This window comes from Elaeis guineensis, chromosome 1 (assembly GCF_000442705.2).
Source record: "Elaeis guineensis isolate ETL-2024a chromosome 1, EG11, whole genome shotgun sequence".
Taxonomy (NCBI): domain Eukaryota; kingdom Viridiplantae; phylum Streptophyta; class Magnoliopsida; order Arecales; family Arecaceae; genus Elaeis; species Elaeis guineensis.
This window is the reverse complement of record NC_025993.2, coordinates 2,868,232-2,889,382: the sequence shown is the minus strand read 5'-3', so window position 1 is coordinate 2,889,382 and position 21,151 is coordinate 2,868,232. Positions and strand designations below refer to the sequence as shown.

The window sequence follows — 21,151 nt, the reverse complement described above, 5'->3', positions numbered from 1 at the left end:
TCCTAAGATTGTTAAAGAGTTGTTATGAAAAAGGCATTGTAGGTCAGGAATAAAGCGAGAGCAGATTGAAAGGAAGAGGAAGAGGAGGCTTGAGTTACTATATCGGGGGTAGGCGACACCATGCAACTTTTGATTTCTCTTTTGTTTGTTTGGATTTAATGGATGTTGTGACCAATGAGAGGGTGTGGGATAGGAGCGTGGCTGCCTAGCATTAGTTATTACATGGCCTCTTAGTAAGCTGGTCATCATATATTTCTACTTGCAATCTATAGAATGATTCAAAAAGATCACTAAACTCAGATACAGATGACTTCAGCTACTATGGATAAGGCTAGAGGATCTAGGAGTGAGATCCGTCATATCAGGAAGCTAAATCATAAGCTAAAATTTCAAACACCATGAGTTATCATACGATGCTCGATTGAGATATTTTTTTTTTCAAATCTAATAATTTTTTGATATCTATGAGATGACACTACCCTCCTAAGGAGGATTGCATCCTTACTAATCAAACCAAATTCATTATTTGGACTGAAATGGATCAATCAAACCAAAAGTTTTCTACTCAAAAAAAGATTTTAAGCTGATATATCTCCCAATCCAAGAAAAATTTAGTGAAGTGATAGAGGGCAAAGTTATTATAGAAATCAAGATCTATCTCCTATAGAGTTTTAGCTTTCTTGAGTTTGTTTCTATTACTTATCTTTATTTTAGAAAAGTGAGTCTTTTTTTTTTTGATGCAATCGTGTGGTCACACTAGTCTAGTGCTAGTATAACCCAAAAGAAAAGTGAGTCCTATTTGAATTAGGAGGGAAATATAACTCAAATTATGCAAGGGTGGAGCTATGTACCTTATTTTATAATCATTAATAAAAGAAAAGGGACGTAAAATTTCTACTTTGTGTAAACTTTTTTATTTTAGTTTTTTTTGAGAGATTCGAGTTGAGTGAATTGAGAAAAATATTCCTTCTCAATCAAATCATAAAATCGTAGCAAAACAATCAACAAAACCCTATTTTTTCTCCGATGGCTCAAGTGTCCATAAAGTAAATTCTTTGTAACCATTACATATAAATGACAATCTTCTTCTTCTTTAAGGGAAAATATAAATGGCAACATTATTCCATAATGAGAAAAAAATTATCACGTTCCTACCACTATAAAAATTTTCATTGCCTTTCTAAGAATTCAAACAAAAAGAAAATGCATGTGGGCACCTGCATGTGCATGTGAAAAGTTTACTGAGCCCACCAATACTGATTAGGCAACTCTACAATCAACTAAACCCAATGTTTTGTAACAAATTCCACAAGTTGCATAAGTCCCCTCTTGCCATATGGCAAAAGGATTCTTCATGTGCATAAGAAGTCAAGCCTTTATATCAAGAATTTTTTTGTTTGACTACCTCCTTTAGTTTCCTTTCTAATGCATAGGTCAATGGAGGCAGCAAAGAATTCCTGAAAATGACTTTTGATCTCTTCTAATCAATTAAAATTAAAAAAAAAATTATAGGAATACATCTCAATTTTATTCCGATTTCACTTACGCTCTCTATACTTTAAAAAGAGTCAAACTGACTCTTCTATTATCGATATGTTTCAATGTGGTTCAACTGTTTATTTTTTATTAAGATAATGATGTCATATGACCATCATATGATATCATTATTTTATAAAATGATAAAATATCCTTATTTCCACCTCTTCTCTCCTCCCTCCTCTCCGATTGATCCTCTTCTCCATCACCGACATCTCTTTTTCTCCCTTTATTTTTCTCCTTCTCTTCCTCCTCATCCATTTCTTCTCTTCCATGGCAGCTCCCTCTATCTCCATCCATCTCTCATCTGTACCCCTCTTCTCCTTTCCTTATCCACTTCTCTTTCTTCTCCTTCTCTTCCTCCAAGCTTGCCCATAAGTTTTTTCTCTCTACGGTGGCTTTTTCTATCTCTAATTATTTTTCATTGTTGACCCATCCATCTCCGTCCTCCACTTCTCATCCATTTTTTCTTCTCATCTTTCTCTAAGCCGCCCATGAGCCATCCTTTCTCCCCTCTCCCCTTCATCCTTACCCACTTCTCCTCCTCATCCTCTTCTTCCTCCAAACTGCCTATGAGCCATCCCCTCTCTTTGCTTCCCTTCTTCCTCATCCTCCTCCTCCTCCTCCAAACTGCCCATGAGCCATCCCCTCTCTCCTCCAAGCCGCCTACGAGCCATCCCCTCTTCGCTCCTCCCCTTTCTCTTCACCCACTTCTTCTCTCATCCTCTTCCTCCTCCAAGCTACTCATAAACCATCCCCTCTTCCCTCATCCCCTTCTCCCTCTCTTCCTCCTCCCATGAGGCCTTCGATGCCATCCTCTCCCTCCACATTGACCTCCATGATCCTATCCTCTCCCTTTATGATGGTTCCTTTCACTTCTACCTCTTCCTCACACGCGACCCCTTCCATTTGAGCGAGGGATATTTTCATCAATTGAGAGAAAAAGCTGACATTATTTGAATTGATAACTAAACGGCTCGACCATATTGGAGCATATTAATAACTAGAAGGGTTAGTTTGATATTTTTTTAAAATACAGAAAGTATAAGTGAATTGAACTAAAATTGAGAAGATATTTTTATAATTTTTTCTAAATTTAATCAATCTAATTATCATCTTGATTTGGTTTACAATTCCATTATCTCTCCATATGCCTGGTCCAAGCCACATATGGTATATATCATGGACCCAAGTCTCAAAAAGCTTAAGCTTCAGGGTTTAGCTATATTTTTGCACTTGCATCCCATAAAATGCATGTTTTAGTCATGCACATGCACTTTATTATATCTAACACCATAAGAGTAGGATTTTTATAGATTTTTAGTGCATATCGACTATGTAACTGCAATTTATATGAGCACTAATTTTCTCTAAAAGAAAAAAGAAGTTTCTTTAAGTGGTCTTTCTCAAGGACATGTGAGGCAACAGAAAATATAATGGTTGATTTGCTGCATCACTCACAAAAATTGTTCTCACATGTATCTAGAAAATGACTTTATTCTTTTCTTTCTGATGCTATAATGTGAGAAATAAAAAGGAAAAAATGTCTAGACAGAGCATGTGTGAAGCAAGGTGATAGAAGTGTTAAGCCTGAAATAAACTAATTGTTCACTATTTACTTAACTTCTAGGTCAAGTGGTTCAGTAATATATTACCAAAACTATGATGCAAGAGGTTGTGGGTTCATCTCTCTTCTAGTCAATTACTTATTTAGCTAATTGGATTGTTATCTTGATCTATCTCTTATCTTAATATGCTTATCTCTCTCCATGCATGGTTTGAAAAAATTAAGAGAAAATCAATAGGAAAATACAATACCAAATTTTTTTGCAACAATCTAAGTTTTTTCCTCCAATGGATGGTTCAAACTAACTCATCATATCTTAATCACTTTCTTATCAAATTTATTTCTCTAATTCCTTTCATGTTTACTCTTTCATTTTCTTCCTTAATTTATCTTTCTTTCTTTCCTTTGCTTGGCAACCAAAAAATGTGTAAGATCTTACATCGGGCATATGCATCGTATGAACATATATCCACACAGGAGTAAGATTTTCAAAGAGTCCTAGTGCATACTCCAATATATGAGAACATTAATTTACTTTCTAGAAAAAAGAATATGAACATTATTTTGTATTGTTCATGATATGCTTCTGAAGATGTCCTCTTCATAATATATGAACCATATAGAACCCACCAAAAAATATTATGGCTGATTCCATGGGCTTTTATGATCCATGGGAATTAGTTTTTGCAAGCGTCCCAGAAACAGACCTATGCCTAGCTAATTCTCTCCTTTTTAGTACCATATGCTAGAAAAATGAAAAAAAGAACAAGAAAAAGTTAATTGAGCATGTGTAATGCAAGTTGTTAAAGGCATCAAGCCTAATTTACATGGTAGACATATTCTCTAAGAGCTTTAGGTTTTTAGATCATATGATTAAGTAATATTAGTATAAAAATTGTTGTAGCAAGATGCCAAATAAAAGAGAAATTGAAGAAAGCAAAGATCAATGCAAACATAAGATTTACATGGAAAATCCTTTAAATCAAAGAAAAAAATCATAGGCAGAGATGGTTAAAGATTTTTCACTATCATCAATTTTAGAGATTATAGAGTACAAGACAAAATTCTTAGAAAAATATTCACGCCTCAAAGAAAATCCTAAAAAAAATACTATTAAGTTTATAACCAGTGCTAATCTAAATGCAAGACACCTCTACAAAAACTATAGTTACTGAAAATCATGAGTTCAAAAATCCTCCATGTAAATTATCTATTTAATTAATGTAATTGTCATCTTATATCATGTCTCAGTTTGTTTGTCCCTCCTCGAGTGTGGTCCAGGCTACACATGATATACATTATTGACCCATTCAAGGTGTATCTTTGGTCTTGGGGTCATTGAATATCTAACCATATAACAGTAAGATTTTTAAAGTTTTCTCGGTATGTTCCCCACATAATTGCAATTCATGAGCATTAGTTTTTCTTAAAAGAAAAAAGGAATGTGATTCTTAATTTTGTATGCCTAATATCCAGATAGAGCTCTTAAGAGATCTTTCCTAATTATTGTGAGCTTGCTTAGCCCATAGAAAATATTCTGGTTGAATCTGTGTCTTGCATTACCCATAGAATATGGTTTCACATGTATCTACGAAATAACCCTCTACTTATTTCTTTCCTTTTGATACCATCATGCTAAAGAAATGAAAAGAAAAATTAAAGTCATTTCATGAATTTCTGATACTAATTTATGGTGTTTTCTAAAAATAACTATAAACCATAATTTGTTCTTAGTTGTAGCAGTTACTAATTCAGTTTTTCAATAAAACCAATTTAGATCAAGGTGCATGTGTAGAATAACATAATCAGGGGATGTACATAGTAGAATTTGTTGTGCATGCATATCTCGAACCACAAATTCAATTGTATAATTGAGAGAGCAAGTCATGTGTGATTAAAATAGCACCTTTATAGCTAGTTGCTGATGACTCTACTAAATCCTACATAGCTAGTTGCTAATTTCTTCCATGAAATATAGGGGCACAAATAGGTCAATGGTGGAGCAATATGAAGATATTACAATGGGCACACTTATAACTAAAAATTATGTAAAGAAGGGTGTCAACTAACCTAGTTTGTCACTGCTCTACTTCGTTATTTTTGTTTGTCTTCCCTCATCTTAGTTCATAAGAAATAAAAAATAACTGAAACCTATATAATCAATAGTTTGTTAGCGAATAATCCGTCAACTGAATTATCAATAATAATTATGTTATTGTAAGTTAATAAGTTTTAACATGACAAGATGTTCCTCTTTGTGCCCAGCATGTCGGAATCGATAGAAGTTATCTACATTTATGCTATGAATACCTGTTTGAATGTTTGTATGAACAGAGTTATTTACGAGTGGGCCAAGTGAATTAGAAGAAATCGCATGCTCGAAACAACAAAATTGTCTAGATGACTTTGTCTTCCGTCATCTTTTATGTAGTAATTGTTGTAAACAGTCCATACTTTTTCATGAAATAGTCTTGATTTAGTTTGATTTTCAGCTCTTGGCAAGCATTTAATATTATTATTGTTATTGTTATGTCATGAATTAGCCCCTCTCTATGTTTGGCAGGTCTTCAAGCCATCCATTTGGATTATCAGAAATGTGTGGCTTTTATCAGGATCTCCATGCATTGTATTTGCCTTACTTGCCAGTAATATGGCCTTTACTAATACCACCAAAACCACCACCTTTCTTTTCTTCAGTTGTATTTGTCATTATAATTACCATGCCATCAAGCTTCTCCTCATTGACAACCCATCCTCAGCCAATTCCTTCTGCTCTGATATTTCCATCTTCATTCTATAACAACTTTCAATTCTTCTTATTTCTCCAATAGCTCTTCATTCTATATTTTTTTAGTCTCTCCTATCTATAGTGCTTCATTTGTTCCCTCAACCCAAGGTAGATTTCATCAGTTTCTGTGCCTGGTTCAATATTCCTCAGCCATCAAAAAAATGAAGAGGGGTAGAGGCAGACCTGCAATGAAAAGCATAGACTTCCTGATGGAAGAAAATTCAGATACCAAAATAAAGCAAGAGAGAAATGAGGAGTGGCATGAAGAGCCATGTCCTTCAGAGAAGCAACCAAGGAGAGCTGCTGCATTGTCTTCAATCAAGGAGGCAAGTAAAACCTCCACTCTTGCACCCAGGGAAGAGAAACCTAAACTAAGAGAGTTGGCTGCTCTTGTTGTTACAAGAGTTGGTGCCGATGATGTTCCACCATTAAGGAAGCTTTTGGACTTCATGTTCCATGGTGCTGACAGCAATCCACTACCAATCGAGGCATCTGAGGTAACCGAAGTCTTCATTTCTTCTATTATCATGCCATCTGATGGGATGGAGAATGAAACAGATCGAGGAGTTCGATGCGACAGGTTTGCTAAAATCCAGTCCTGGGATATCTCAGGCTATGATGAGGATAGGCCGGTGATCTGGATTTCAACCTTGGGTGCAAAATATAGATGTATGAGGCCTAACCGCACCTACAGGAAGTTCTTCGACCACCTGTCAGAGAAGGCATGGGTCTGCCTCAAGGTGCAGAAGACATTGAGAGGCTCTGAAGACGACATTCTTAATATGTCTCTCAATGAGCTGATAGCTAGGGTGATCCGTTCATTAAGAGGAAATGCATGCTTTGCGAAAAGACCTGCTGATAGAGATTTTGTGATCTCTCTTGGTGAATTTATCTACGAACAACTCATCAAATTAGACAAGGAATCAGGAAATGAAAGAGTAAAATTAGAGACAGTGCCGGCCTTAATTTCTCTACAAGAGGAATGTAAAAGCCAAACAGAATGCATAAAGACTGACGAAGGGAAGGATATTACATTAGCCGAAGACAGCAATAAGAAGTTGGCAAGATTATTGCAAGATGAGGAAGATAGGAGAAACATGAGGCAGCAGAGAACTCGACAGCCAGCAATGATCAGATACAAATTTTCCTTCGAGACCGAATTGCCTGAGATTGCTGCAGAGTACCCCTCACCAGCTTACTACAAAGCAAGAGACAATGAGATGGATGAGGAGTTCTATAATAGTGAGATTGATGATATTGATGAGCTCCCAAGAAGGATTCTGCAAAATTGGGCCCTTTATGATTCCAACTCAAGGTTTGTTTCGATAGAGAAGCTTCCCATGAAAACATGGATGGATAGTGCTGCGCCCATATTTGGATCCGGGTGCATGATGAAAGATGATGGGAGTTGCTACTGCACTAATGTCGATCTGGCTCATGATAATGTATTTCCAGTCTTCTTGAGTAAAGTAAAGGAGTGGGCGGTCGAGTTCAGCTCCATGACATTCTCGATATCAATCCGAACAGATGCAGCCTGGTATGTATCAATCTCTTTTAAAACTCTAGCTGTTTTCTAGTTCATTCTTAGTATTGTTAAGTATTGATATTGTGGTAAAATACTAGTGAAATGAAGAAGAGAAAGAAGAATGAAAAGGGTTGTTTCTGGGATAGAGAATTAAATACCCCCCACAGAGAGACAGAGAGAGGGCAAAACTATGCCTCTCATTAGGCTTTAATAAACATCAAAAAAGCCCCTGTTCCAAAAATGTCCCTGCATAATATTTGCAGCAATTATCTTTTTAATTCAGACATAATTTAAGCAAGCAATCTCTAGCTAGTAATTACAATTTTTTGATTTAGGTACAAGAGTTTGAATGCCTCTGAATTCCATTTAGTATGCAAGCATTCTCATATCACTATAACCAGAACCATCCAGCCTCATCCCAACTATTTGGTTTTTGGCTTTATGGACCCTCATTCATGAAGCATTCTTATTTGGAAAATGCTTCAAGGTGCCTGTTATGTGCATGCAAAAATTTAATTGGGCTGTCAACTACTTGTTTGGCAACTCCAAAATCAACCAACCTACCATGTTTGGCAACAAATCTAGTAGTTGCACCAATCCCGCTTTTTCATTTATTTAAATACTGATAATCATGAAATTAATCTTTCATAATATGTTGCAAAATGTCATCAGAAACATTAAGCTCCTTTGAAGTAATCATACAACTCTAGCAGGTTAGTTGTAGCTTCCTTCAGATGGGTTATAATCCAAACTTCAGAAATTCTCCCATGGATTCGAAAGAAAATATCTGTTAATTATTAAAATTTTAGCTGGTGGTCTTGATTACAGGTATAGGCTTGGGAAGCCTGCAAAGGAATATGCACCCTGGTATGAACTCGTATTGAGAGTTGCAAGGCTGGTTGAACATGTAATCAGATTAATTAAGAAACAGAGTAGAGCTTCGAGGCTCACTTTCTCAGATGCCACCAAGAAAGTCACAGAATTAGACAAGGATAACCCTGCACACATCTCCTCAAATATCAAAGCAGTGGAGCAATATATGGTGGTTCATGGACAAACAATACTTAAATTATTTGATGAGTATCCAGAGAAGATGATCAGCCAGTGTCCTTTTGTCTCAGGTCTAAGACAGAAGATGGAGGAGAAGCGCCAGGCTAAACAGACCATGAGAAGCAAGCTAAAAGTTCATAAAGAAGCAAGCAGGAAACAAAATGCTGGGATGGTGCCTTGGGTGTCCAGAATAGAAAAGTTGATGCAGGCAACAACAACTAGACTGATCAACAGGATGTGGAATGATTACTATAATAGATATTTTCCAGAGGAGCCAGAGGAGGGAGACTACCATGGATTGATAGAAGAAGAGATTGAGGAAAAGGATGAGGAACAGGAGATTTTAGCTGAAGAAGATAAGGCTTTAAGACGCCGTTCATTGACTACTTTTGCTTCCAATTCCAGTTGCAGTGAGATCAAATGGGAAGGAAAGGCAATCAGGCAAAAAGGTTCCAATAAGGCTTTGTATAAATGTGCACTGGTCCATGGGGTTTTGATAACCATTGGTGGGGCAGTAATAGTCACTGCTGATGACTCAAAAAGGGTGCCAACCATGGTTCTGGTGGAGTACATGTTTGAGAAGAAAGATGGTCTAAAATTGGTTCATGGAAGGATACTGTTAAAAGGATCTCAAACGGTTCTTGAGAATACTGCAAATGAGAGGGAGGTGTTTTTGACCAATGACTGTATGGATTTTGAATTAAGATATGTCAGAGAATCTGTTGTGGTGAATGTTCGATCAATGCCTTGGGGATATGAGCATAGGCAGAAGCAAGCTCACGCTGAAAAAATTGACAGAGCAAAGGCAGAAGAGAGGAAAAAGAAAGGATTGCCTTTGGAGTTTTACTGTAAAAGCTTATATTGCCCTGAAAGAGGGGCCTTTTTTGCTCTTCCTGTTGAAACTTTAGGCCTCGGAACTGGGGCCTGCAGTGCTTGCAAAATAAGAGAAACCCAAAGGGAACATTTTCAAATCAGTACTTCTAAGACCAGTTTCGTCTACAGGAAAACAAGCTATAAAGTAAATGATTTTGTGTATGTGAGGCCCCAGCACTTCAGTAAGGATAAGAATAACCATAAAACCTGCAAATATGGGAGAAATGTGGGTTTGAAAGCCTATGTAGTTTGCCAGTTGCTCAGAATTGAAGTCCCGACAAAGCACACAAAGATCACCCAAGAATCGGCAAAGCTTAAAGTCAGGAGATTCTACAGACCAGACGACGTATCGAAGTCAAAATCATACAGTTCTGATATAAGAGAGGTAAGACTTAAGAGCTCTTTTCAAAATTCTCTCTCTCTCTCTCTCTCACAAACACAAACACAAACACACACACACACACAAATTTTTCTACTTGGAAATTGTGCAGTATTAATACTACAGTGCAAAAACTCAGATACATGGATGTGAACATGCATGCGGATAAAATTATGTGTATAACCACACGAAGCAGACCACTTTCCTACCCAGAGATTAAGTTTCCTGCAAGTTTCCATCTTAACACATGATTCTGTTAATGATCTCCAGGTCTATTACAGTGAAGATATACTTAGTATTCCTGTGGCGGTAATAGAAGGAAAATGTGAAGTCAGGAAGAAGAGTGATCTTCCAGAATTAGAATTTCCTGTTATTGTAGATCACGTGTTCTTCTGTCAATATTCCTATGATCCAGTTAAAGGAGCTCTTAATCAGGTATTTTCTTTTCAGTCAACTTATTTATGAGAGCTTTGTTCCTTAACAATAGATACATTATATTATTTTGCATGCAGTTGCCAGCCCATTGCAAGCTTATGTTCCAAACTCGAAAGGCAGCAGACAAAAATAAATTGAGAAAAAATAAACGAAAGGCCAGATGTACAGGAGAGAAAGAACTATCTAATGGTTGTGGAGGCATTGGTCGAAAAGTTCGGTTGGCTTCCTTAGATATTTTTGCTGGCTGTGGGGGCTTATCAGAGGGACTTCAACAATCTGGTAAGCTGCATTGTTCATCTAAATTCACTGCATTTGATGTCTAGTCCTTGTTTCGCTGAAAGTATAATTCCTGCCTCATGGTTTAAATGGTCATTTAATGTTTAGTCCCTCTCACAGCTAACTACTGATATAATTATGTGCAATACTGGCATATCCGTGTGCAGGACAGCTATGCAAGTGTAACTGTATGCAACATTAGATAAGTGCGTGCAAAACACTGGTTTAAGTGTGTGTTAGACTAAATACTAAATGCTAAGTGTGTAAGGATTGGGTGTAAATGGTAGTCAATCGAAGGACTTGTTGTTAAGTTCCCCTCTAAAGTTCATTAGGCATTCATAATTTCTGACCCTTTTTTACTGCTACTTTTAGGTGTTTCTTTTACGAAGTGGGCAATTGAAAATGATAGGCAAGCTGGAGAAGCATTTTGCTCCAACCACCCAGAGACACAGATGTTTGTTGATGACTGCAACATCATATTAAGGTGAAGTTATCATGTTAAACCTTCTCCTTTTGGAATAATTCTTAGAATCTGCAGTACTTTGAGCTGAGTGAATGCATGCCAATGCAGTGCAATAATGCAGAAGTGTGGAGATGCTGATGACTGTATCTCAACTTCTGAGGCTAAAAGATTTGCAGCACACCTCGACAGGGAAAAGCTTAGTAATCTTCCTTTGCCAGGCCAAGTAGATTTTATTTATGGGGGTCCTCCATGTCAGGTATAGATAATTCTGTTCAACTCTGAGTGCTTTTTGTCTGGATAATGTCAGCATTCCACAGGGTGTTCCCTCCACTATTTCTAGTCCCTTCAGGCTTCCTCCTCTATAACCTGAAAATGCACCTCTGTTACATGTATTTAGATCTACCCAAAAGTGTACCCAATTCTCTAGTCTTATTTTGATTGCAGGGGTTTACTAGCATGAATAGATATAATCAAAGCCCATGGAGCAAAGGCCAACGTGAGATGCTGTTAACATTTCTTTCTTTTGCCGAGTACTTCAGACCGAGGTTCTTCTTATTGGAGAATGTAAAAAACTTCATATCTTTCAACAAAGGGAGTACCTTCCGTCTAACAATTGCTTCACTCCTAGAGATGGGTTATCAGGTTTTGAACCTGTTCCTCCCAATCTTACTGAATGTCAATAAAGCCTTCGAAGACTGACTGTCTTTAACTCCCTTTTTCTTTTTTGAAGGATGACTCTGTCTAACTTTTTATCACTTTGTTCATTGTTTAGGTGAGATTTGGTATCTTGGAAGCTGGAGCATATGGAGTGCCACAATCAAGGAAGAGGGCATTTGTTTGGGCAGCTTCACCTGAAGAAACACTACCAGAGTGGCCAGAACCTATGCATGTTTTTGTCGGTCGAGGTCTGAAAATATCATTGACAGGTGATTCCTTTTATGTTGCTACAAAAAGCACCATCAGAGGAGCGCCATTACGGTCTCTGACTGTAAAGGATACCATTGGAGATTTGCCACCTGTGGACAATGGAGCATCTCTTCTTAGTATAGATGTAAACTTCTCAGGCTTCACTGTCTGCATATCTTTTGAGTTCAAAACTAGTTGAGAAACATATCTATTTTTTTCCTCTTCTTACTGTTTTTTTCCTTCTTCACCAGTATAAAGGTGATCCGGTGTCATGGTTCCAGAAAAAACTACGAGGAAACATGACAACACTGGACGATCACATATCGAAAGAAATGAATGAGTTGAATCTCATTCGGTGCCAACGTGTCCCAAAGCGCCCTGGTGCCGATTGGCGTTGCCTCCCGAAGAAGAAGAAGGTAAAGCTCTATCTCTTGTTGCAGCCAATAACAATTCTATGGGCATTGCTGTCACTGTTCTTTGCCGGCTCGGATTGATTCAAATGGTTATTTAAGACTCTTGCCTGTGCATGATATTAAAGCTAAATAGACTCTGTGACCTTGCATTAGGGTTCAATATTTATCATAAGGGCAATATAACTACCTGCTCCTTTACTTAATGAATGATGAAACCTTGCAAGAAAGTGTGGCGGCGCAAATAAGCAAATGTATTGAATGGTGTGGTGATCGATCCCAACAACCTAATTTTCTTAATTACTTTGGTGCATTGGTTACCTATTTAGGTTTAGTCACACCTGTCGCATTACTTTCTATATATATTACTTTGTAGATCATCTCTACAAATGTGCATGTTTATAAAACCTTTTGAGGGTTCGTCTGAATGAAGTTGCTGCCCTCTAAAAGGAGGATGCAGGTGATCTAAAATTGAGTTGCTTGCTCTCATAACTTTGAAAATAAGAGTTTCAAATTTTTTTTTTTTTTTAAAATTAAAGAACAGACTTCAATCAACCAAGTTTATGTTTTCCAATCAACCAATTAGGAGGTGAGCCTTCAAAACTACATGGTCCAATATAACAAGTATATGTTTTCTTTCTCTTTGTAAGCAAACAAAGATATATGAAATATCATGTAAAAATAACTGACTTTTGCTTCTCAGAAAGGATAATTGAGCTTGGTTTTTTAAAACATTGCAGGTGAAATTGTCGAATGGACGACTGGAGGACCTGATTCCTCGGTGGATGGTAAACACCGCCAAGAGGAACAATCAGTGGAAGGGATTGCTTGGAAGGCTGGATTGGCAAGGCAACTTCCCCACCGTTATCACCGATCCGCAACCCCTGGGGAAGGTGGGCACCTGGTTCCATCCTGAACAAGATCGAGTTGTTACAGTCCGTGAGTGTGCTCGGTCTCAGGTAAGTTTCCACTTCTTTCCTGATCCATCCCCATCACTGCTACAAAACTCATTTTATTTCCCTCTGTAAGAGTAAATAAGCCATTCTTATATCGTAGTGTAGATAAAGAAACACGAACATATAAGCATTAAAACACAATAACGTACCTTGATATCATAGTGGACACAAGTTTATCCAGAACCTAAAATATCAGTCGTTAAAACACGCATGAACAGTAGGCTTTTATAATTTAAACAAGACTGTTAAGGCTAGATCTAATGATATAACCTCTACATTGATATTCTTAAACAATCTGAATTTTGCTGAAGGATGCTTGCTCTGATCACTGAATGCAGGGTTTCCCGGATAGTTACAAGTTTTCAGGTAACATCCAGGACAAGCACAAACAGATTGGGAATGCCGTGCCGCCTCCACTGGCATATGCTCTAGGGAGGAAACTCAAGGAAGCAGTTGATAAGAAGCAGTCCTCGATTTGAAGGCTCAGCTCCTAATCCATGATCCCTTGGTGTCATACAGTCGGCAATCAGTGAGTCCCTGGTTTCTTCTCTCTATGTCAATGCAGAGGGGTAGGTTTTCACCAGACAACCAGCCATCTTCTTCTGACTCGCACGTTAACCCCATTATTCTGGAGACCACCATGCAGAGCTTTCGGAATCATTGATAGAACAGATAGCTTAAAGTGCTCGCGGTCAATTGACATAGAAGAATGGAGAAGAACAGCATTAGACAGTAGAAAAGAAGAGAGTGGATGACATGCAAGGGGAACTGTAGAGTGGTCAGTCTGTAACTGTTGCATGCACTGTTTCATGTCTGTCTTCTTATGTATTGTTTTCTGCTAAACAAAAGTCTACACTGCACCTTTTTCATTCCATTAATTAATGCCGCATGACTTGGCTGGCCTGGTGAACTGCAGGTGGGAGAAGGAAGAGGAAGCGCACGCCAATAGGAGACAGTGCACATATAGCCCAGCTGGGAGGGAATGAGGAGGAGAACTCTTCTAATCCTCTCTCAGGATCTCGACTGTGCTGAGGAACCTGTTGTCCTGTTTGTTTTGGTTTTGGTTTTGCTGAATCTTTCTTCAGTTGGAGAGAAATTGGTGTGGAATCTATCCAGACTCCTTAAGCGATGTACTTTCTTTTCTTGTTTCCTTTTTTTGAGTTGTATTGGGGTGCTGGGGATTCTGTTATTTCTCATATTTTTTGTGTTTTCTTGACTATTTTGCACTATTGGCAAGCTATTAATCAATAAGATGCATGGTGTTCATCCACCATTTGCTGAAAAAGGTATCATAATAGGTGTGCCGCGGAATGTGTCGCTCAAGAGTACTTATACCAGATGGATCGTAGGAAGCAGCAAAAGCCCAAGTAAATGGGTTGGAGTGTCAGAACGAGGACCTAAGCTTCAAACGGCCATAATTTTTGATCCAGAAAGAATTATGAGACTCATAATATATCAATGGAAAGCTCATTCTGAGCTCTACAATCATAAACTGGGTTTATCCATTCATCCCAGTTTTCAGACCCAAAATCCATCATTTTAGTGGATTTCGGGGCTTTTTATATTTGGGAGTCCGTCTTTGGTTCAGTTTCGCATTATTAGTTTTACTTAATTTCCAACTATTCGTGTTAGGGCTGAGATCGATATTATAAATATCTTTATTTTATGTTTATTCAATTATTACCAAAAAAATTGTAGGATTATTTTTTCCAGTTGGAGTCTTCTTCCTTGTTATCTTGAAGGTTTTCATCTTGCATGAATTCTAGTTTATTCACCAACGCTGTGTCAAGGTGTTCTATTTCAATTTAATTTTCAGAGGCGCGCTCTTTGTTTCTTGAGCAGTACTCTGTGTCTTTTTGAGAACAGCCTTGTGTTCGGAGGAGAAGGTTGTGCCTTGGAAATAGTCCAGGATCCGTAAAAATGCAGTTAGATGAGTCCAGGCCTAGTTTTTGCCCCTTTTTTTTGTGTGTTTTAATTGCTTGAAACTCTGTCTCCTCCATTTCATTTTCCAATGTAAGTGTTGTATGAACACAGTTATATTTTGCACTCTACTGGTCTGTGTGGCAAGAAGGAAATAGGATAATCTTCACCAACAAAAAAAGCCTCAATCTTTTCTGTTCTGCTGAAGATACTGCATCCATTTTCGGGAGAAAATATTTGTTGCGACGGCCATACCATATCAAACTTGTCACAACCCAATGAGAGCATCTATATTTCATTGAGTGCCGTATATTTCATCGATTCCTATAAATGATGCCCCGCACTAGTCACCGATTTTTGACTTTTGATTGGGTTGTGACAACTTTGACGTGGCATCACCGTTGCAACGAATATCTTCTCCCGTTTCGAGCTTGGGTTCAGCTGGGTGGTTCTCACAAAATTTCTAAAGGCCATCACAAAATATTGGATTGTCTGAATTCCCTGCTGCCTAATGGAGTGGCTTGAATCATTTCAGAATGGATACGTGGGTGATCTTTAGAGGTCTGAATCTGTGTCAAAGTGCTTCTAATCTGGTAGCATTTAGCTAAGTAATGTGTAGTCTTCTAATTGCCACCACCTCTCTGGGACCATAATCTTTGTGCATTCTCTGTAAATATTCTCTCTAGCTTTTCAGTAAAATTATCTATATTTTAAAGAACTTGTAAGGAAACTTATAGATAAATATAGCAAAATATTAAAGTTATCATATCTTTAAATATTTTAAACGAAATGGTTTTGAACATATCATAAAGAATAAAAGGAAGATATTAATTTTTCTTTTTTTATGAAAGGAAAATGATCAATTTTTTTATGAAGAGAAATAATTACAAGATTATAAATGCGAGAATATATTTTGAATATATTTTATAATGTGAACACTCTTATAGTAACTATAAGCAATATTTTTGACAAAGCAGATAGTTGTCATGGTGGTTGTGTAGTTCTTAGCTATAATTTAGGGTCATTTGTTTGATTTCTTAAAACAAAGAGAAGTTGAGGATGCAAAAAGAATGATTTTGGTATTAGATTATTTGACGCTATTAGGTTTCAGTCTCCACCTACAAAGGTCAAGCAATAGAACTTGCCATCTTAATTTTCTCAACTTCCATTAGGAAGCAACAAGCATATTCCTTCTTATAACATGCATGTAAAGAGAAGGAAAAAGAACAAACAACTATTTGTGGTATTATATTCATCCAACCATCCTTAGGGTTACAAATGAGTTGGGTTGACCTATGATCCGACCTGATCCAATCTACTTAGATCTAATCGGAACTATTTCAAAAGATCCATAGAGTAAGATCGGATTTTAAAATTAGACTCATTCTATTTTTCAGATCGGATCTAAATTTATTGAATTTTAACTCGATCTCACCTAACCTGAACCTAGTATACGGACTTGAACAACCATGCCTATACCCTAGGTGTTCTTTTAAGAAGATACCATGTTGGTTTATTAAAAAAAAAAATCTACACATAATTTAGATGAATTGCAAGTTCCTATGTAATCTTTAATGACATAGTTTGGGTTGCAAGCCTATTCTTACTTTGTTTTTTTTTTTTTTCAAACATTAAGGTGGTATATGAAGATAGTGGGAGATGTTGATGATTTGGAATCATAATAATCAAAAATATATAATCAGGTGACATATGTTTTAGCTCTTAACACAAAGCTAGAGTGCTATGGCCTATACAAACTTAAACTGAAAATACTTCATCGAAGAGAAGAACTTGGAACTTTCTCATATTTTTTACTTTTTCTCACTAGAATCTGTTAGAGCAAGTACAATAAAGCTAGGAGCAAACCCAAATCCGAACCAAACCCAAACTGGAACTAAATTCTTTGGGTTGGAGCTGTGTTATGCATAGATCCAACTTGGGCCGGGTGACCCAGTTGGGTAAAAAATTTTAACCTTGGATCTGAGTTGACCATACCTAATCTTTTACTAAGTTGGATCGGAGTCTAACATTAAGATTCGATCAAGAAATCAAGTTAGGTCGGGGTCACTAATGACTTGGGCTGACCCATCCCATTTGCACCCCCTAACCATCCTCTCATAACATTATTATTATTATTTTTTTTAACCATATCCTAGCTTGAAAGAAGTCTAATTTTAGGCTTAGGGATTGTATATGTTTAATACCGCTTTTAGCTTGGTATTCTTTTTGCTTCCTTTGTACTAGGCTATTTTATAATCTGATTTACTTTTCAGCGGCTTAACGAAAACATATTAAATGTTTTTTTGCCTAACACTTCCATGTCGGACATGCAAGGAGAGACCCAGGAAGAGGTACATTTTGAGCAGTGCATGTTAGCTGGCTTTATAAGTATCTATAGATGGCAGTAGGTTAGGTATTGATTGAGTGGGCAATATCCATACCCATTCTGTAATTAAAAACTTTATATTCATACCCACCAACTATCTCAAGTTGGATAAGAAACTCACCATACAAATATTATAAAACAATTATAACTTTGAAAGAGAGAATTTAGATGAAGTTTATATCGGATTGGATTCAGATCGGAGCATATCATTACTTGTGTCCGATCGAATATGCTTGGGATATTTTATCTAGAACCCATATCGACATCAAATTTTAATCGAATTAGATAAAATCTACTCCATTTGAATCGGATCAAATTGGATACCCGATGGGCTGGCTAAAATTGCCATCCTTAGTTCATCAATGGTGCATTTCATTACCTCACATTCTTTGTTGCTTCGACACTCAAATCCACTTTCAAGAATACGTGTCGAATACATGCTCAAATTGGGCATGCACCCAACATTTTGATTCTTATCTTTTTCATTCCCATTTTTTTTATAGGTGGACATTTTGACTCTTTCAATAATGAATTCAATCACCGTAATGATATTGAAAGTCATCTTTCTTTTAAAGATTCATCAAGGATGTAAATATTGAAATACGTTGGCAAAATATTTCTTTTTTTCTTATCACTCTCAAATTTTAGAGAGTTTGAAAAACACGTATATTAAAAGAACTTAACAAGTAATATAATATATTATTTTTTACACAATATTTAAAAATAGTTATATGCTTTAATTAAAATTATCTTTTTTACATATTTCTATATATCCTTTTTCTCTCTTGCCGAGTCAAAATTTTGAACATATGTCCAAATTCAATTTTCATAACTGTGGTCATACAACACATTGGAAAATTGGAAAATGAAATGGAGAAGAAGACAGAGTCCATACGCAATTGAGGCAAAAATAAAATAAAATAAAAACTAGTCCTAGACCGATCAAACTATATTTTTACAGATCCTGGTCTGTTTAAAGGAAAACCTTCTCTCTGCAATGTAAGACTGTTCTCAAGAAGGCAAAATTGCTGCTGAAGAAACAAAAAGCGCACGTCTGAAAACCAAATTGAAATAGAACACATCTATTGCGATACTTTTTTGAGAAAGTAGCTACAAAACGTCCAAATAAATACAACAAAAGTTGGGAAATAATAGATGCCAACCACACTGCTGCTGTTCTATAAAAACGGCTCTAACATCTTTTACATCGGAACAGTATGATTTTAATTTTGATACGTCTTCTGCTCTGTAGAATCTCCTAACTTTAAGCTTTGCTGATTCTTGGGTGATCTTTCTACACTCTATTGGGACTCTAATGCTGTGCAACTAGCAAACTACATAGCCTTTCAAACCTTTCTCCCATACTTGCAGGTTTTATGGTTCTTCTTATCCTCACTGAAGTGCTGAGGCCTCACCTACACAAAATCATTTACTTTATAGCTTGTTTTCCTGTAAACGAAACTGATCTTAGAAGTACTGATTTGAAAATTTTCCCTTTGGGTCTCTCTGATCTTGTAAGCTGCAGGTTTCAGTTCTGAGGTCTAAAGTTGGACGTAGACGTAGTCAATAAGCAGCGTCTTAAAGCTTCATGTTCTTCAGCTAACATCTTTTCCTCATCTTTTTCCTCAGTCTCTTCTTCTATCAATCCATGGTCATCTTCCTCCTTTGGCTCCTCTGGAAAATATCTATTGTAGTAATCCTTCCATATCCTGTTGATCAGTCTAGTTGTTGTTGCCTGCATCAACTTTTCTCTTCTGAACACAATTGACACCATCCCAGCATTTTGTTTCATGCTTGCTTCTTTATGAACTGTTAGCTTGCTTCTCATGGTCTGTTTAGCCTGGCGCTTCTCCTCCATCTTCTGTCTTAGACCTGAGACAAAAGGACATTGGTGGATCATCTTCGCTGGATGCTCAACAAGTAGTTTAAGTATTATATATTGCTCCACTTCTTTGATACTTGAAGAGATGTATGCAGAGTTATCCTTTTCTAATCAGAGATGATCCTAAAGAGGACAAGTAATGCTCCAGGGCTCCGACAAATATCTAGCCTAATGGCATGAGGGGATTGGTGCAACTGCTAGATTTGTTGCCAAACATGGTAGGTTGGTTAATTATGGAGTTGCCAAATAAGTAGTTGACAGCCTGATTAAATTTAGGGGATTGCTGCAACTACTAGATTTGTTGTCAAACACGGTAGGTTCGTTAATTATGGAGTTGCCAAATAAGTATTTGACAGCGAGATTATATTTTTGCATGTGATAACAGGCGCCTCGAAGCATTTTCCAAATAGGAATGCTTTGTGATTAGTGAACGACGGTCCCCAAAGCCAACACCTATTAGTTGGGATAAGGCTGGATGGTTGTAGTTATGGTAACAAGAGCTATTAATTGGAATTCAGTGGCATTCAAACCCTTATACCTAAATCAAAAAAATTGTAATTTACTGGCTTTTGCTGGAGAGATTGCTTGCTTAAATTATGACTGAATTAAAAAGATAATTATTGCAAATATATCGAGAAAGACCATGACATCAACTAAAAACTTGCAAATAATAATTTCATCCACCAGTTGGCACCCCTTCTACTAAAATTGTACAGATGATCTCTATAGCAATATATGCTAAAAAATACTATATATGCAAAAAAAAATATATAGCAAGTTATGTGATAGACCTTAGTAAACCTGAATAGGTAACAAATGCACCAAAGAAATTAATAATATTAATTTGTTAGGATTTGTCATCATACAATTCAATATATTTGCACCTGTGTCCTGCCACATTTTCTTCTAAGGCCACATGATTCATTCAGCAAGGAGCAGGTAGTTACCTAGCTCTTGTAATAGATATTATATGGAACCTTTATGCAAGGTCACAGATTTAATTTTATTTTTCTTTAATACTGAACGCATGTAAGAGTCCTAAATAACCATTTGAATCAATCTAAATCAGCAAAGAATGGTGACAACAATACCCACAGAATTGTCATTGGTTGCAGCAAAAAATAGCGCTTTACCTTCTTTGGGAGGCTGTGCCAATCCACACCATGGTGCGTTGGGACTCGTTGGCACCATGCCCTTCCTCTTTCTTTCTTCTGGAATCATGACACTGGATCACTTTTATACTGGTCAAGGAAAAACTAACAGTAAGAAGAAGGAAAAATAAGAATGGTTCTCATCTAGTTTGACTTAAAAGATATATATGGGCACAATGAAGACAGAAAAAATTACATCTATACTAAGAAGAGAAGCTCCATTGCCCACAGATGGATGATACTTGCTACATTGTGAACATACTTGCCACAATGTGAACATACATGCCATCTTAGCTTGAGAACCTATTTATTGTCCATAAAAGCAATGGTCACCAAAGTAGCACCAAATTGCTTCCGGTCAGACTAGAATTGAAAATAAGATGAAAAAGGGGGAAAAGAAAAGCATAAACCAAAAAGATCATTAAAGGACCATTGTTATGCAGCACGAGGAAGTAGGACCAAGTCTAGATATATCAGAAAACAAGAAACAACACCCTTAGACAAAGTCAAGAAGGAGCATCTACATAGAAGATCTAGGTGGTACAACAAAAAGAAAAGAAAATTATTAAATCATTGCTTTAAAAATAATGGGGAATCTTGTGTTTAATGTTGTTCCTTCATTTTAAAACATAATCAATTAATCAATCT

General features: G+C 36.8%; 2 protein-coding genes across 2 annotated transcripts; one reads left to right on the top strand and one right to left on the bottom strand.

The window, feature by feature from the left end:
* The first annotated feature begins 6,079 nt into the window (after positions 1–6,079).
* Positions 6,080–14,428, top strand: LOC105036523 (DNA (cytosine-5)-methyltransferase 1B-like). The gene is made up of 11 exons (XM_073250917.1): positions 6,080–7,428; positions 8,245–9,724; positions 9,989–10,153; positions 10,231–10,432; positions 10,802–10,913; positions 11,001–11,148; positions 11,337–11,534; positions 11,665–11,943; positions 12,050–12,214; positions 12,949–13,167; positions 13,503–14,428. Exons 1-11 carry the CDS (start codon positions 6,080–6,082, stop codon positions 13,641–13,643), a joined length of 4,458 nt encoding a protein of 1,485 aa, XP_073107018.1. The 3' UTR covers positions 13,644–14,428.
* Positions 14,429–18,569: 4,141 nt separating this feature from the next.
* LOC140854691 (uncharacterized) lies at positions 18,570–20,587 on the bottom strand. Its single transcript, XM_073250734.1, has 2 exons — positions 20,486–20,587; positions 18,570–19,342 (listed from the first exon to the last, which is right to left on the bottom strand). Exons 1-2 carry the CDS (start codon positions 20,571–20,573, stop codon positions 18,999–19,001), a joined length of 432 nt encoding a protein of 143 aa, XP_073106835.1. The 5' UTR covers positions 20,574–20,587; the 3' UTR covers positions 18,570–18,998.
* Positions 20,588–21,151: the final 564 nt, after the last annotated feature.